The following is an 18459-nucleotide window of genomic DNA, read 5'->3' as shown; positions in this document are numbered from 1 at the left end:
ACACTAAACTCGACCTGTGCACCTGGTCCCAATTGGAAGTTACAGCCTATTAAATGTAATAAGCTAAATCTAAATCTAGTGTTATCCTATAGGAGAGATAGTCCTTGCAGTAGTGAATTTTATTTTATAGTTTTTCACTACCAGAAGATGTAAAACTTGAAAGTACATGTCCAACTTTTTAAATGCACTGCACTCTGCCCTCTGTGTATATATATGTAAAAGGAAGATTTGGGCTAGCAAAAGGTCTATGTTGCCAGGTTGAAATGCCAGTTTAAAACTGTACACACTGGCTGCAATGGTCGGCCTGAGACATATTTAAAGGGTTACTTAACCACATCGACGCTGATGACGAGCTCAGCTCGTCATGAGGTACACCTCTCGTACGCTCATGACGAGCTGAGCTCGTCATGAACCGCGGGTTTTTAAAAACTTTAGTGCACAGCGGGAAAATGCGCCGCAGCGATGCGGTTAAGTGGGTGGAAAGATCAGTGCTGCCGGCCCACTAGTAGCAGATGATTTACAGTCCCTGGGTACATGTAGTACCACTTTAATAAGCACTTATAAGTAAATAAAATATGCCAATCGGGAATAAGCCAATTTTACCAGGTTTAGAGGAGAGAGCGCAAGCACTTTAGTACGGGTTAACAGTGGTAAAGTGCACAGTGGCCGCTGGCCAATGAAAATGAATTCAGCTAAACTTGGAGCAGTGAAGAAAAAAGGTTTGGAGATGACAATGCAGAAAGGGCCAGGACCAACAAAAGGAAAACATAAAAGTACAGTTGAAGAGTTCAACCAACTTTATAACTACGAATTTAATCTTTTCAGACAATCCGCAGTCATATGGTTAGAACCAGGCAGAGAAACAAAAGTCATAGTTTGCCCTGCAGTAGGCCTACCTGGAAGCTAGCAGGGTCACTTGGATGATCTGCATTCCAATAGGTCCTTATAGGCCAGCCAGTGCTCAGGGCTCTTGGTATAACCTCTATATCTATGTCTCACACTCTGGTGTTCTGCCCACGGCCTTTTACCATACCATCATCTCAATTGCTTGCCAGCGCCCGCCTTCAATGTGAATTTTCTTTTCCTACTGCACCCCCACCCCACCCACTGTCTGATGCCCACCACATGGAGTTCACACTCCTCATAGGTTTCTATAATCCCTCTTCTGAATAAACAATGGATGCCACACTTTTTATTTTATATAAATATGAAAGATGAAAAGCCTGGTAATCCCCACTCATTCTGAATCTTTCTCAGACATGTACAAACATGGAGAACAGTGGTTTATTATTCCTGCAGATCCATAGCAATCTGCTTAACATATGTCTTTCTTTGCATCTTTTTTAGGTTTCTGCTTTAGACGTCCTTATCTGCCTATAAGCAAACCTATTGTTTCCAATGCTTAACATATATTTAGCATGGACTGTGGTCAGCCCCTCGCTTACAATGCATGACTTTGTTGTCTAACTCAGCTTTCCACACCTACTCATTGACTGTTCTACCTATTCTTCTGTGTGTCCCACCTAGAAGTGTTTAGGTCACACAGTGTTCTGATTGGGTGAACTGCATACTTTTGATTTGCTATTAAGTACCCAATGGGATTATACGATGTCATTGCATCCTCCCCCAATTTCTTCTTTGCCTTCCTTCTTTTTTCTCTCCCTTTCTCCCCATGGCGCTCCTCTTGTCAATTGTTTATTTATTTCAATTGATAAAGTGGATTATTAGTTAGAGAGGATGATAGTCCATCACAAGTAATAATGTCACTCTACTTGCTAGGTCCAGTAAATGTTTTGGTAGTTTAAACCTGAGTTCTTCTCCTGGTAGCTATGGTACAGAGCAGACAGGTTGAACTCAAGAAAATGTGATAAACATTTAGAAATTTCAAAACAATGATAAAGTCGAAAATACAACATAAAGAAAATACCACTCCAACTTACATGAAATTTTAGAATATTTTAATGGCCAAAATTACACCAACATGACAAAAATCCAATTCAGGGAATCATAAATATACATATTTATAGTTTTAGATAGAAGTAACTCCAAAAAGCACAAAGAGTCAAATCCGGACAACTGGTCACACTAGACTGAGACAAGGGTAAGGTTTAAAACTGACCGCAATAGAGCAAGAGTCATATACAGAGTCCTGGCATGAAGTTTTACCTTCTGACTTAGGGCCTGATTTAGATCTTGGCTGATGGGTTACTCCGTCACAAAGGTCATGGATATCCCGTCCTCCGCAATATAAATCCCATATGGTATAATAGAATTTATATTCGGTGGACGGGATATCCGTCACTGTTGTGACGGAGTAACTCATCTGCCAAGATCTGAATCAGGCCCTTAGTCTCTCAACTGGAAGTCAGAAATCCTCAGTAGGGCAAGGCAGCAGGCCGTTGCCAAAATTGGTTCCAAGAGGCCGGTTAGCTGTTCCACAAAGTCCTGGTGAAGCCATTGACTTTCGGTGGGAAAAAGCTGAGTTAGGGAAATTCAAAATTTGCGCACAGGGAAGGTCCCTCACCCGCCAGATACTTGTGACACCTTTGCACAATAAAGATTTCTACCTTCAGACTTACTCACTTCTTTAGAGCTCAGATTCCTCCAGCTGGTTAAGGCTGAAAGCTGTAGTTGTACATGGATCGCCGAGGCTGATACCTTCCCTCACCCTCAAATGGATTTGCTGCTGCAGAAAGTCTCCAAATGGAGCAACCTGAATATTTAGCCCAGTGGCGAAGCATCTTCATCATTTTGACTTGGCAGGTTTTTCCCTGTCTTCTGTCAGGTCTCCAGGCAAAAAATCCCAGGTTTGACACTTATGTAAGAGCCCCAGGACCTTAAAGATACCACTTAAAGTTCAGGCCTTACTTAAGCAGAAGCTATCAGCAGGGTCCAGTTGGAACTGGTCAACTGGGCTCCTCAGGAAAGTGGGCCTCCTGTAGCTTTTGCTTCCCTGAAGCTTAACATGAAGTCAGCCAAATGACCATTGGAATCTAATTCTCGGTCCTGGGTGCAAGTGTAAGAAGGTCTACCCCCATCGAGCTCTCCTCACAGGTGCTGTCCTTCTTCTATCTTCCACAGGTCTAGAGGTGTTCTGAAGAAGGGTACTGTAGGTACCACATGTATGCCCAGTGCCAACTTGTGGGTAGGGGAAACTCCTTAATACTCCCAGCCCTTTGTGCAGCACTTCCTGTGTGTTGTACTGTAAACTATACCTCAATGTCCCTCTCTACCTAAAACCAACATGGCAGAACCTTTTTTACCCTGTGCAAAGCTCCCTGTGCCCAGAGGTGTAGCTATGATAAAGGGAAAATCCTCCTTTATGGTCATTCAATACCAGTTCTGGGGGCAACCCCTCTCTCACTAGGATTGGTGCCTGGCTCTCTAGCAGGATAATAGAGGAGGCAGGCCCAGGTGTGAGCTACATCTCCCTGCGACAGAGTTGGCCCCGTTTAAAGTTACTTAATTTCCTGGGCACTGGCCCAGATGTCTATCCTGTCAGGGAGAAACACATCTCCCCACATCCAAGGCCTTTGTCCACTGTGTGGGAGCTATACACATTTCACCACAGACAAGCCATCAACCGTCAGGTGATGCTGAGCAGTTGCAAAGAAGCACATTTGGCTCAGGCAGGTAAATTACAACTTTCTAAAGTGTCATTTTTAAAGCTGCCTACCCAGGCTACAGAGGAACGCCTGGAGACAAAGAAGGAGGCATTGTCATTTTAGAGGTGGCCCAATGTGCTGCAGCCCAATAGTGTAATTTATTTACAGGCCCTGGGTACACTTTTGCACTATATACAAGAGACTTATAGGTAGGTTAAACATGCCAATCAAGAGTGTAGCCACAAGTTTGACATTTTGTGGGTGTCACAGCACATGCACTGGGGCTTGGTTAGACATGCCCCAGTGCACATAGGTGTCACAACACATGCACTGGGGCTTGGTTAGACATGCCCCAGTGCACAGAGTGGAAAGAAAACAGTAAACAAATCTAGCAAATTGCATTGCTGACCACCCAAAAAGGGGAATTTTCCTACATTTTCAGAAGGAGGTGGGAGCTGCAAAATGCTGAATGCTGTTCGCTTTAGTTTCACACTACTTTTTGTTTTACTTTTACATTTTAATTAGCCATTCTAATGTGGCTGTTCGCCATGTTAGTACGGTAAATTAAAGCTTTCAGCATGCGTCACAATATATGCTCAGGCATGCATCACAAGGCATGTGTGCACATGTATCACAGCACACACATAATAATGTACGCATCTTGGAATGAGGGGCCTATAAAAGAAACACATTTTGAGTTTCCCAGCCGTCCATGTGCATGCCTCTTGAGGCAATTGGAAAAATGCGTTGGCAAATGCAATTTAGAGCCAAGACCGTTTCACTTTACAAATGATTGTTATTCCCATGAGGGACCCATTTCCATTATGTGTCCCTAAATTTGTTGTATTAGTGAAAAGGCGTATGAAAATAGATAATATTATGCTTCACGAAACCACTGACCACTTTTACTTAGCAAAATAGCTAATGCCAATCTGGATTGTGCTTCTTACCACTTGGTTTAGATTGTAAATACAGCACCAAGGCAAACAGCATGCACAGGTAGGTACAAAACCACCTATGACACAGTGCCCTCACTCACAGTCAACCTAGAACAAACTTCAACCCAAACAATTTAGTGAATTATGGGCGAATCGTCTGCAACAGCCAAGCAGCTACCCTAACTATATTAACTTACACGACTGGATATAGCTGTTTCATATCAACAATTATATTGTTCTGTATTGGATGGAGCTCAAAGGTGTTTGCTTTGTTCACCCTAAGTTGGCAGGGTAAGCCCAGAAGTAAGTGCTTTGCTCACTTTGCCGCTGGATTCAAGCTAGCCTGGCTGATGAGGTGAATTATCCTGAAACCGGTCCCAGGATGCTTGTTTCCGGTCCACGGAAGACCTGGCTTGGCAGTTCAGGCTGGACTCTTCCCATGAGAAACAGGGTCAAGACTGATTTGCATATGACTGGGTCTGAACTGGAGTAGCGAAGGGAGCTAAGGAAGGATAATGGATTCAACCCAGATCTGTGATGTGGGTGAGTGTCTGTAAAGTTTCAGTGTTCCATCCGTCATCTCCTTGTGTTTGCTTTGGTGCTCAGAAGTAGCCAACATATGGTATGTTGGTGCTACGTGAACATAAATAAATAGATCGTTAGATGACCCAGTTATTAAACACAGGTGGGGCTAATTTTTATGGGGTGGCCCTCTGCAAATGAGAACTACACCACCTATCTTTGCCTGCAGTGTCAAGATGTAAGAGATGGTACAGTACTGACAACTACATAACGAGAACATTTATCTCGGCTTTCTATGTAGCCTTTACTCTGGAGTTGTGCCACAGGACATGTGAATTATGCATTTTTTGTTATAACAGTGTGTCCAGCCATCTTAAATTTGTTCTTTTTTTAAAATCAAGAATATAAACCTCCTAATGTCGATTCATTCTATTTTACATTCAACAAAGACCACAGCGCTCAGTTCTTCACGACCTGGAGGCTCGAGACCGACCCTAAAAACGAACATAAAGATGCCAACATTTGCAAAACCAGGTCACAATCTCTTTGGAAAAAAAGGTATTACACTTTTTCTGGATTTCTCTTAAAATAGTTTATGCAACTTCATGCTGACCCTTTTTTAAAGTCATTTTAGACACATTCCAAACTGTAAGGTGGAAAGCAAATTGTCATATTTTTATGCAGATTTGGAGTTTTGTAATATTCTATATGTCTCCAAAAGTAGGCTTTAGCTAGGTACCATGGTTCGGCCATTTTCCTACTGACATCATCAACATGACAATTTAAATTTTTAGAGGTCAATTATAAGTTGGGGGAATTGGCCGCCCAATTTTAAATTCTGCCAGGTGAGAAACTGCATTGGGTTGTCTACCTCACACTTTCAGTGCCTGTGCTTAATTTGTGTCAGTGTTTTCTGGATGTTCTTTGAACTTGTTTCTTGACACTGGAAATATATCTATGACAATTCACCACATGGTGGCTGTTGGATGGTGGTTATTAGTAGGTGCTGGTAGATACCTGCACCTAGTAATAATACCACAATTACAAATAAAGTCCACTCAAGTCTCAATAAATGACTCCTTGCTCAACCCTTGGTTGCTTGGCTGATGAGCAGTCAGGCTTAACTTAGAAGACAAGTTGATAAACCATTTAACATCACCAAAACAGTGAATAAGTAAAACACAACACACAATAAAAATCCAACACCAATTTATAAACATAGATAATATTTGTATCTTTAAAATGACACCAAAACGACAAAACCATAAATATGACATTTTAAACATTAAAGGCAAAAATGTGCTTTCTAGCACCTAAAAGTGAAAAGCTCCAACCGAGGCTCTCTGGTCGCGCTGAACCGGGACCAAGTCAAAGTTTCAGGTTGACTGCGATGGGTAAGATGCAATTAGTGTTTGAGGCCAGTTACATTTTTACTTTTGCACGTAGTCAATTTTTTCCAGCGATTTCTCTCGACGTCGAACCGTTGTCTTCAGCAATCCAGCTTTCAGTTTAACGAAATCGGCTTGCTGCATCACAATGCCTTGGTGAGTCCTGAAGGTCTTTTTCTTTGTCCTCGAAGAGCTTTGGAGCTTTCAGCTGCGCAAACCACCAAGTCGGGAGAGTCACGGTTAGACGCCACCTGCGTGATTCTCTTTGTTGAGGATGGTAGACTTATGGGGGTTTTTGCCAAAAGTTGTGCAAAAGTTCCCAAACTTCCAGGACTTCTTCTGGAAGTCTCTTGAGGGTTTTCGAGGGACCCCAACACCAACCAAGAGTCCAGAAGCCCAGATTTCCCTCTTGGAGGCTTGGGACTACAATACCCACAATGCATCTTATCAAATCCAGTATCCAGTATCTTAGAGGGTGACTTCTTCCATCACTTTTCCTCATGTTGATGATCAGTGAGTCCACTTCTTAATCTTTGAAGCCAGGCTAAGTCCTCTCTTTACGGAGCCTTGAGAGTGCAGCAGATTCAGTCCTTATGAGTGCTGTCTTCTCATTTGTGCAGGCTGAGGGTTTAACAGGGAAGTCCTTCTTCTGATATGTCCAAGCAGGGATCTGGGGTGCAGTGCCACTTTCCCATATGTATTTACCGTTCTGGGCTGGCAAAAGGAGGGACAACCCCGACCAATAGGGTTAAAGTTGCCAGCCTCTTCTGTGACCACTAATTGGGAAGTGTGGCATATTTGTGACCCAAAATGGATATCTCACCAAAAATCAGAATGGCGAAAATCTCTCTTTGGAGGACAGGTCTGGCTAACCCAAACCACAGATGTGGCTAAACTTTCCCTACATTCCCCTTCCAGCCACTCTCCTAATCTAATTAGAGGGACTGCCTCCTGGCTACGGGTGGGCTTGGCTTCTGTGCTATCTGTGCTTCTCCCTTTAAAGACCAGTTTGGCTACCCAGCCCTCTTGCTGTCCTGGCATCTACAGGCAGCAGATCTCATCCCACCAGATGGTTGCATTATTTGAGCCCAGGCCACGTTACACCTAATAGCAGCAGCTTGGCTCAACCGATCAAACGCTGGCCAATCAGAAGAATAGAAATATAGAAGTTCTACAACTGATTTCCTGCAATAGTTATAATAAATCTACCCATGACATACTGTTGATTTTATTGTAGCTATTATTTGACACCTTGAATCATGTTGCTAGCTCTTTCAAATCAAAGATGATACTTTATTAAAGTGTAATAAAGTCTTCCCATGTTAGCCTTTGAGATGGCAGCACTACAACAGGGAAAAATGTAATTGGCAATTTTTCCCTCACCAGGGCATATACAACATATTTTATAATGTCCCTGCTTTTAATTACAAGGCACCTTGTCCTTGGGCAGACCTTAGGGATGGCCTACTTTGGGCTGGCTTTAGAATGACACTAGATACCACAGTAGCGCACACCTAAGTGCATTAAATCCACTGGGGTTTTTAAGCCTCCCTGACCTTTTATATATTAGACACTTACAGTAGGGTTTCTTGGCCAATTACAATGATACCAAACACTATATAATCTTACGGACAGAGCACACTGGCCCTGGGCCTGGTTAGCAGAGCCCAGGGCACTTCCAGAGTCAGTATCCAACAGTCACAGTCAAAACATGGGGGTGATCAGTGCAAAAAGTATGACTGTCCTATAGTGTTACTGTCTATTTTTATACATTAGCAGACAATTTAACATTGTGATGTGAAATGCATACACATATAATAATACCATCAACCCCAGGCCATTCTTACAGCCATGATTGGCCAAGAACAGTAAGTCCATAGTGTCACGTTTACATGAGTGTGATCGTAAATAGGTAGTATTGGTACTGGCTTTTGGCAGGCAGAAATAGTGATGGAAGCTGCATTTGCCTCCTGAGAAATGTCTTGAGCCCTGGCAGTTATTTTTCTGCAAGTGCAGCACTGCTGTGCACAGAGTGTTCCTGCTGTAAGTAGGATGAATCTGCGTGTGGAAACTCATCCGGTATTGGGAAAAACGTCTAGCAATGGGCCCGGTAAATACATGTCCCATATGGTAGTCCCCATTCCAGCCAGGAAAATTCAAGTTAGCATGGTGCTGGGGAGAATTTACCAACTGGAAATAGTGATTCCGACAATCCATCCCCTCACCCCATCACTGCTTCAGATGTAATACACCCTTAACTCTTAGCTGTTTTACGCACAGACTGAACTATATATAATTTAACTAGTCCAGCAAATGTGTCATTCCCAGAGTGCATGGACTGAAAAAAATGCCTAACATGTATGTTATCAGATATTGTGCAATGTCAGATGAGGGTCTTCAAAACTTTTTTTGTTCAATGAAATGTATTGAGAGCTACTAATATTAGCGCTGTGTAATCTCAATGTTGTTATATGTGGAGAAGTGTGGCTCAATGGTTAGAGCGGCAGACCCTGATGCAGAGGTCTGGCCCGGGACCAGGGTTCAATTCCTGCCTTGGCTGGTCTCTGCGGATCTTGGGCTCATAATTCCTCGGACCTGATTTCCCGCCTCGGTGCCTACTCTAAGCATCGGTCCCACACTGCAACTCTGGGCAATAGCTTGCTTAGTCTCCACAACGGCCCCCTACAGCGCTAGGGATGCCTGGTTGCACCCTGGGGATGCACAGGAGTGGACATTTCACGGGGAAAAACCAGGAAGGGTTCCCTAGCTGTATGAGTACAGCGCCAGGACACTCAGGAGTATCAGTGCGCTTTACAAGTACGTCTACATTTACATTTACGTCTACATTTACATTTACATATGTATATTAATTAAACTAAACAAAAACAGGTGAGCTGCAGTAGCTCACGAGCTACTGGTTAGAGACCCCTTATTGTGTCAGAAGAAAAAGTTAGAAATATATTCACATAAGCTTACGTTAAGCTTTGAGTAAATTTCTTATATTTTCCTTTTTTGGAAGAATTCTAGGAGTACTTCTGGGAATCTCAGGATGTTGCAGATTTACAGGAGCACACATAAATATTTTCACAAATATAAGTGTAGGTGTGTAAATGGTGGCTTAAGCAAATGTCAACCAGAAGTGCATTTTACAAAGTTTTTTCCACTTGTTTTATTTTTTTTTATGGGAATTTTTTTCTTCCTGTTTATGAAGCACCTTTCTCTTTTACCCTCATCACTTTGGGATTTTCACTACCTAATTTCACCCTAAAAGCGGACCTACTCCTGCATTTGAATCTTGTATAGTTTTATGTGTGAGTAAATTGATGTTGTGTGAATAGAAAAGATGAGTACACTCATAAATGAACAGATTTCCACATCTGAATTTACTGTTGTGAAATATTGAGTTTCTTCAGAAGTACTCACATATATGAATGCTTATGCATATGGAAATGTGTGTGAATGAAGCAAGGATACATGTACATATGAATGAATGCAACAAATTACTAAATATTGTTTTTTGTTTCTCTATTGAAATAATATTTTTCCCAGCAGATAAACCCATCTCTCATTGCCTCTCAGCTGCCCAGCTAAAAACTGATTTACTCCTAAACCTCCACAGGAATAAATCTCTGGCTATTTTCAAGGTGAAAGGCTGTCTAAATCTACCTACAACATGTTTATTAATACTCAAAAACCTGACATTTTGTTGATGTTTGACAACTTTTCCAGACGTCCCCAGCTCTGGAATACCCACAATCCTCCCTGGGAAAAGTTACTAGTCCATTTACGTGTTAGCTAAGTTACATTTCTGTGATTTGGAATTTCTGAATGTGAGCTCAGGGGTGTTGCAAGAAAGTTAAACTGAGGTGTGCAAGTAGATTTGCGAATTGGATCATACGATTTCCACCATCTCCCAGTGTTCAAATTTCCATTTTAAAGGTGCATTTTCTATGACAAACATTTTTGTAGAAATGTGTTGAAATCCCAAAGCCATATGGAAGCAAACTATCTGCAGGATGACTTTCGTTTATGGAGTTCTGAGTGGGGAGCACTCGGCTGTCACTTTAGGATCTTTTTTTGGCAGAGGTAGAGAAAGTTCATCACTTCCTACCAGTCAGCCTTGTTGTAGGTATAATTTCAAAATCATGGGCTTGCCTGCTGCTACAATAGAGGGTGACTAATTAACCATAGGCTGCAGGCACTCTGGGCATCTGTGCACTTGCCTCGCATGGCCAGCATCTTAACGTGATCCGCACCTTCTTTTGAAGACCACACAGAGGTCAAAATACTATCTTGCAATCTACCCTTAAAAAGCTTTAGCGCTGGACAGCGAAAGCCGCACAGAAATCAATTCTTTTATACTCAATATGTACAAGACACTCTGTAGTGGGTCAGGGTTTGTATTGGACTGGCTATTTTCTTTTTTGTCTAAGAGATCTATAAGACGATGTCTATGAATGCTCAGTGAGTTAAGTATCCACCACAGAGAACTTTGTGGAACATAGAGGCCACATGTTAGAATCCTGGCTGGTCCAACTGAGCCTTTCGTCCTTCTGATGTCCATAAAACGGGTGCCATTGGTTTGAAAGATAAATATGACTCAAAATTAAGCTGTGTATGTCTAATAATTGGTCAGTGTTACCGTATGAATGAGTTGTTACCATTCAACACAATTGTGTGGGTGATAGTTTTAATTGAAAGAGCAAGCACATTATGCTTGCAAATACTGTTTACTTTTACCTCCAAAAGTTAACCCGCATACATTCATAATACAGGGGCATAACCACTATGTAAAGGACAAAGGACCGAGTACTAAAAGTCAGGCAGAGGCAAAGGATCCTTGCATTCAAGTATATATATTCGATATTAAAGCCTCTAACTGGACAGCTCCCTTTTGTGCATTTTGGACCTGTGTTTAATTTGCAACTTAGCTATGCTGCTCCCGGCTAATCAGTTTTTCCAATGCCTACATTTGACAATATGTATAATATAAAAACTAACTCGACAGTATAACGTCTACTAGTGTTTCAAATAGATCGTCCCGCTTCTCCCTTACCATCATATTCTGGTTTCTGTGATTAGGCTTTACCAAGTAGCCACAAACACCGTTTTTTTTGTTCTCTGCAAGCATTGACACAACCAACCGGTTTTACTTTTTAACAAGTAGAAGTTCTTCATTGATTGTCATGTTAGAGTGTGGATGTGTGAGTAGGTAAATGTGAGCCTATCCAGGACCGAAGTCTGATCTAAGGATATGAAAGATGAGGGGATAATGACTATGACTTTTTATTTTTGGAAGACTCTTCCATTGCTTATGTGCCCCATTGTGTGACCTTCACATGGAGAAAGTGAAATGCTCCTTTTAATATCATCAATGTGCCACATCCTCTGTGAGCCCTGTCTTTACTACAACAACCCCAGCCTGCTGCAGGGAACCCTGCCTTAAGTCTGTGACACAAAGAGGCTGACATGCTAGTTCTAACACAAACCATTCACTATCTGTGTGTTGCCTTCTGGCAGCTCAGAAGTGCCATGGCACCCTTATCAACGCTAGATCCTTGGTCAGAAACACAACTGAGTTTGCTCACTTCATGGTCGCCCATTTCCTTGACCTGGCTTAGGTCACGGAAATGTGGCAGATGCCTCTGATTCTGATTTAATCTCAATACTACCTGCCGGCTTTGGAATTTTTAGGATTGATCGGGAGGGGAAAGGCGGTGTTGGCCTTGCTATTTTGTAACAGATCAATTTAAAACCTCCTTCAAAGCACTTCCTGCTATTCGGTGCTGCCAAGCCCTAGTGCTGAAAATAGAATTTAATGATCATTACTCCTTTTATGGCATATTCCTATATTCCCCCCCCTAGTCCTTGAGCTACATTTATCAGTAACATTGGCTACCTACTGGAAATCAATGCCAACACATCAAACCTTGCTATTCTAGGGAACTTTAATTTCCATTTGGAAACCCCCCTTGATAAGGATGCTGCTCACTCGCCTCATAGATCAAGTGGCCAGCATAGGTCTAGTTCAGCTGATTAATGGCCTGACCAATACAGCAGGCCATCTAGTTGATGGCATTTTCTCATATATCCTCTCTACAATGGATATCCTCACTCCGCTTGGTTGGTCCGACCACCTGGCTGTTATGTTTGAGATTAAGGAGCTGACCAATACCCCTACAACTAACCAATCCCATTCCAACATGTTGCAACGCCCATAGCAAAAGCTTAACACTGACATGTTAAACTCTGCCCACACCCAGATCTCGAAAGATCCCGATTCAGCAGCCAGCAATCACCATCCGGGTTAGACTCCTCCCTTAACCAATTGGCTCCATTTAAAGTCTCCCAGTGTAGTAGACCTAGTCCATCAAAACCTTGGTTCTCAGGGAACCTCAGTCAGCAAAAATAGAAGTGTTGCAAACTTGAAAGAAAATGGAGATTGAATTATGATCTGAACAATCAAGAAACCTATAAATCTTCCATTCAAGTCAGTCAGTCAGTCATAAATCTTTATTCGAATTCAGAGAATTCATAAAAGCACATACACATAATACAAAACTATTGCAAAATCCATGTAAAATTATTAGGTCATAAAAACAGCAGATACATTTTACAAATTATATTCAGAGAAAACTCAGGCATTGTCCATCATTTTGCGTGCTCGGACGGCGATTCTCAGGAAAGTGCTAGTGCGGCAAATTATTTCTTCATTATTCAGAGAAAGCAGCAGTTGAAATGATTCCCCCAAAGTAATTGGTCTATGTTTCTTAAAAAAGGGAGTTAAAAGCCATTTAACATATTTAAGGTAGTATTTACAGGCAAAGAAAAAGTGCAAATCGGTTTGTGCGCTCACCCCATGACAGGGACATCTTATATTGTCAGAGGCGGGAGAGTAGCCCAGAGGATAATTTAACAAGAATCTTATTGTACCAGCCCTCAGTCGGAACAAAAGGTTTCTTTCCCAAGTTATCATTGGCACAGTTAGGTACAATAACAAAGGGTATCTGTATGATTCCCTGACCATGTAAGCAAGAACTTTGGTTTTCTTAGATTCTTCACTAACTCTGTTTTTATTATAAAGTGCATAAAGTGCTTTCTTCAACTTGTTTTTAGGTCTCGGACCGTCGCACTGCATAGCAGTAGGCGGAGTCCGAAGATTTGATGTTTTTGAGTTAGGGGGGCTTGAACCCGGCCCTCTCCCACATTGGCTGGCTTCCTAAACGGAGGCCAGCCATTGGAGGAGAGGGGCATCACTCCATTAAAGCCCCGTCTCTTTCGGATTCGAGGGCGTGTTTTTGGCGTTCTTTCGTCCTGTGACGTCATCCGTCACTCAGAACGCCAAAAACACGCCCCTAATTCCAAAATTTTCGGAGCTTTCCGGCCGCCATTTTGCTGCTCGGTAAAACCAGGAGAGCAGCGTCTACCGAGGACATGAGGTAACTATCCCTTGTTTGCCTTAGAAGCAAGTGCATTTTATTGAAAAGTATTGAATAAGGCCAGTTTTCAAGACTGAAAAAGATGAATGAGGCATAAAAATGATAAATTCTAGTACTTCTGAAGAGAGAGATTTTACTCATCCCTAATAAAGACTAAATGTTTATTTCGTTGCAGCTTAAATGATATTTCCCCATACCAAGATGGCCGGTACCCAAATGCACAAGCTGGCCTCACGCCTCAGTGCGTTCGATGTTCAGCTGTAGGCTTGAAGGCGATTTGATTTACTAAGCTGTAAGGCTCAGACACCGGAATGTTCGTGGTACCTCTATTGACATGTTAAAGTCAGGCACAAGACACAGGCAGTTTATCCATTAAGATTGGGCTCCTCTTACTTACTATGAAAGGTTGCCTGACCTTACAATGGTTGTTGCTGTGACGCGTTCTCACCCATGCGCAGACTAACTTGCCTGGTTGAAGCTGTGATGAGAGGAGGGAGGCTGCAAGAGCTTGCGGTGATCCGCGGGGGTCTGGTGTCACCCTTTCCGGAGGGGTCTTGAGGCCGGAGCTGGGCGTTCTGGGGCTGGCGTCGCGGGGCTGCCTCAGTCAGCTGTCCTCCGTCTACTTTTGTCCATCCGGCGGTCTCCGTTACCATCGGACTGGGAAGGCAGCGGGCCTGGGTCGCAGGGGGCAGGTGCCCCGGGAGTCGTGTTCTCTGCGTCTGGTTTAGCGGTCAACGGATCCTGGAGAGCGGTCATCCATGGGCTGCGGGTTTGTTGAGCGGTGATGTCGGCTCTGCCCGTGTCCGTGCCACCTCCCCGCCCGAGAGACTTGTTGCCACTGATGCCATCTTACGAAGTTCGCCCGGCCCGAGGAGGAGGAGGCGCGCCTCTTCCCCCATCACTTCTTCAGCTCTCTGCAGGCCCTGCTGCTGCTGGGCCCCTCTGGGTAGCTAAGGCAGCACCTGTTTCTCTCTCGAAAGTAGAGGGCACTGCCCACTGCGGGCAGGGGCCCTAGGGCTGCTGGGCAGACCAGGATTTCATTTGGGTACAGATTATTTCCTGCACCGGGATGTCTATCTTTAATTTCCGGAAAATCTTTAAGCTGGGCAGTGAAAAGAAAAAGAAACAGTACGAGCATGTGAAACGGGACCAGAACCCAGAGGAATATTGGTAGATCATCGGTGAGCTGGGCGACGGTGCTTTTGTCAAGGTGTTCAAGGTACGCCCAGGCTCTGTGGTGTGGAGCCCAGTCTGTATTTATGTCCATCTATATCTGCTAAAGAAGCTTTTTCGTGATACTCATATACAATATATCGCTGAGGATCAAATTGTAGTTATTAGTAGGCTCAGCTCTAAGCATTCTGAAGATATGTTTTGCCTATTCTTACCCACCTTCTGCTGAATCAGATGATTTGATAGAAGAAAAAAACACATATGCCCTTAACCGTACGCTTGTTTTTATTTGGTTGAAGTTTGCATTTGAAGAATCCCTTTCTTTTTCTGTTTCAATGTTCTCTATAGTTGGGAATTACAGTTTCTATCCTTAATTTGCTCTATTACGTTCCCACAATCGAGGTGGGACCCAGCTCGTTTAGGTAGGATGCACTACGTTTTTACCCTCTTCATAAGTGGAAAAGCAAATTGTAATCCTGCGATTCTCCAAACCAGTGCTTGAGTCAATTGGACCTGACTTGCCATGGTGTACGACCCTCCAATAATATTGAAATGATGCGAGTCGGACCAGTGGTCAAGCAAGGGTGCAAATGTCTCTGATGCAAGCAAATAAAACCACCCCCAAATCACCTTTTTTGCTTGAAAAAAAAAAGATAATTTCATACCTTCCAACTTTAAGAACAATCTCACAGTGTGCGAAGGGGCCGGGGCCTCGTGCCGAGAAGTACATACGAGACATTTTTGACCGCCCCCCCCTAAAAGAAATGCTTGCTGAGCCCGGTGCTATCGTCTTGGGGTGTTTTAACACCTCCTAATTAACGTCGGCAGTCCAAAGCCTTGGAAAATGAGCTGGAAAGTCACTACTTGCAGTGGTTTTCAGCGCGTTTTTTTTTTGCCACCCTGTGATATTGACACCTCAGTGGGAGACCGGGTGATGGGAGCCGATATCGTGTGTCACACGGTGGCACCGTTTGAGATGGTCGGTATGTAATTTGATTTCAGAGGACCAGTCTAACATAAATACACAGTTATCACCGCACCTGCTGCTCTATTGAAAGCTACGCCCCTGAGCTGGATGGCCAGATCTTATTTCAAAGTTTGCACTTGACATGTGCATAATTGAAATAGCCACCCTTCCCCTCACATATCCTCCCTCTTCAAGAGAGGCTTTTGCATTGGAAGTCTGCTTAGCCATACTTGCCAGAAGCAAGACTCCCTTTCTCTTTCACCACCTTTCTTATTCGTCTTCCGGAAGAGTGTCTCTCCCTAACCTTGAGTACAGTCAGTCTCTCCAAGCTGTGCCTGTTGAACATCCTCCAGACGGACTGGGGCTCCCAACTCTCTAGCACAGGAACGAAGCGACCTTATATAACAGTGAACAAACTTGCCCCACATTTGTAGCAGTTGTTCTCATTCTGTATAGCCTTAAGCGCTGAGGGGTTTCAGACCTGCATTTATTCTGAGACTATAAGCACAGGCACGATTTTCATTTATCCTTTAATCCTCTCCTTGGTGATGTTATGACCACAGCTTACACCTATACACAAACTACCGAGAGAGCCTTTGCTGTAAGTCAATTTAAGTGGCAGCTGTTGCTTAACTGGCACTCTCGCAAATGTAAGTTTTCCACACTCCACTGTGTTGCATGCTGTAGCAATTTTATATCATTGCTTCTCTTGGATGTGAGACTGTTTGTTAATCAATTAATTCTGAATAAGTAGACCAGCCATTCCCTTATTCATGTGATGCACCCTAATGTTTTTTCTTTACTTTTAAATATTTGCTCACTTCTCGCCCTTGCTGCTTAGGGAAAGCTTCAGAGGATGACAGTTATCCCACTAACCTAACAGAGTAATGTTATTGGGCCTTCGCGTCAATTGTTTATCATAAACAAATGTTTTCTGAGTCGCTGTACATTCAACAGACGACCGTGGAATTCCCAATCGACTCCTGAGATGTTAGTATATCGGCATCTAGCCCATTTCTCTTGCCTGTTTGATGTGTTCAATTCATGTAAGCACAATGTGCACTTTGGTACCAGAGAAGGACCATTTTGAATATCACGCATTCCTTCAGATCTCCCCTTTTTTTTCGGGATTAGTTCCTGGATGTTGATCGAACGTGAAGCACCTGCTGTTATTTAGCCAGCGCGTGTACCGTGATGCGCTGGGTGTTTATCGGATTTTCTAAATGTTGGTAAAACGTTTGCCTACGAAAGGCAGAATCAAAGGACCGATGTGCTGATTCTTTTCTTAAATGTAAATAGTTCTTACAAGTTGCGCATTTTTCATCGCTTAGACTTTTTGGCAACACGATTTATTCCAATTTACTAGTTAACACACAATCTTAGAACGCTGACTTCATTTCTTGAGCACTACTGTTTCCTGGGAAGGCTCTACTTGTCTTCTGGTTTCTAGTTAGACTCTGTTGCTGATAACATTGTCAGGGACTGTGCCGAGTTGGGTTCCATTGCAGTCTTTTCAGCATCAAGTTGCCAAGACTTCACACAGTGATACTTTATTTGGGAAAGAGGAGCCATTATTGTGCCCTGCGGGTTACTGCAGAGTACCCATGGGCCTCTTTATGCACACGCCGTCTATACATCATGGTACCATTGACCTGTGGGATTAGGGGTGCAGTGGTGTACTGTTCTCTGGGTGCAGGAGGAGGGGTGTTGATCTGCTTGGCTCCAAACATTTGCATATCCATGGGGCGCGCCATGGTGGCTGAGGGCTCAGTGCACACGGTTTGGATGGTGAGAATGTTTTCACCCATCACCATTTTTAGGTCTCGGACCGTCGCACTGCGTAGCAGTGGGCGGAGTCCAAAGATTTTATGTGTTTGTGGGTGGGGGGGGCTCTGTGTGTATGTGTGTGTGTGTGTGTGTGTGTGTGTGTGTGTGTGTGGGGCTGTGTGTGTGTGTGGGGCTGTGTGTATGTGTGGGGCTCTGTGTGTGGGGGGCTCTGTGTGTGTGTGGGGGGCTCTGTGTGTGTGGGGCTCTGTGTGTGTGGGGCTCTGTGTGTGTGGGGCTCTGTGTGTGTGTGGGGCTCTGTGTGTGTGTGGGGCTCTGTGTGTGTGTGGGGCTCTGTGTGTGTGGGGCTCTGTGTGTGTGGGGCTCTGTGTGTTGGGGCTCTGTGTGTGTGTGGGGGGGCTCTGTGTGTGTGTGTGTGTGGGGCTCTGTGTGGGTGTGTGTGTGTGGGGCTCTGTGTGGGTGTGTGGGGCTCTGTGTGTGTGGGGCTCTGTGTGTGTGGGGCTCTGTGTGTGTGGGGCTCTGTGTGTTGGGGCTCTGTGTGTGGGGGGCTCTGTGTGTGGGGGGCTCTGTGTGGGTGTGTGGGGCTCTGTGTGTGGGGGCTCTGTCTGTGTGTGAGAGAGGCTCTGTGTGTGTGGGGGGGGC

At 43.8% G+C, this 18459-nt stretch overlaps 1 protein-coding gene across 5 annotated transcripts in view; it reads left to right on the top strand.

The window, feature by feature from the left end:
- Window positions 1-18459, top strand: part of LOC144762467 (adhesion G protein-coupled receptor F5-like) — an 805746-nt gene that overhangs the window by 749526 nt on the left and 37761 nt on the right. For all 5 annotated transcript variants that reach the window (XM_078647682.1, XM_078647677.1, XM_078647680.1 and 2 more), the window contains one exon: window positions 5515-5623. In XM_078647682.1, the coding sequence (XP_078503808.1) occupies window positions 5515-5623 (109 nt within the window). The remainder of the gene's footprint in view (window positions 1-5514; window positions 5624-18459) is intronic.

The sequence above is a fragment of the Lissotriton helveticus genome, chromosome 6, assembly GCF_964261635.1.
Source record: "Lissotriton helveticus chromosome 6, aLisHel1.1, whole genome shotgun sequence".
NCBI classification, from domain to species: Eukaryota; Metazoa; Chordata; class Amphibia; order Caudata; family Salamandridae; genus Lissotriton; species Lissotriton helveticus.
The sequence above is the reverse complement of the archived record's forward strand: the minus strand, read 5'-3'. Positions and strand labels throughout refer to the sequence as shown.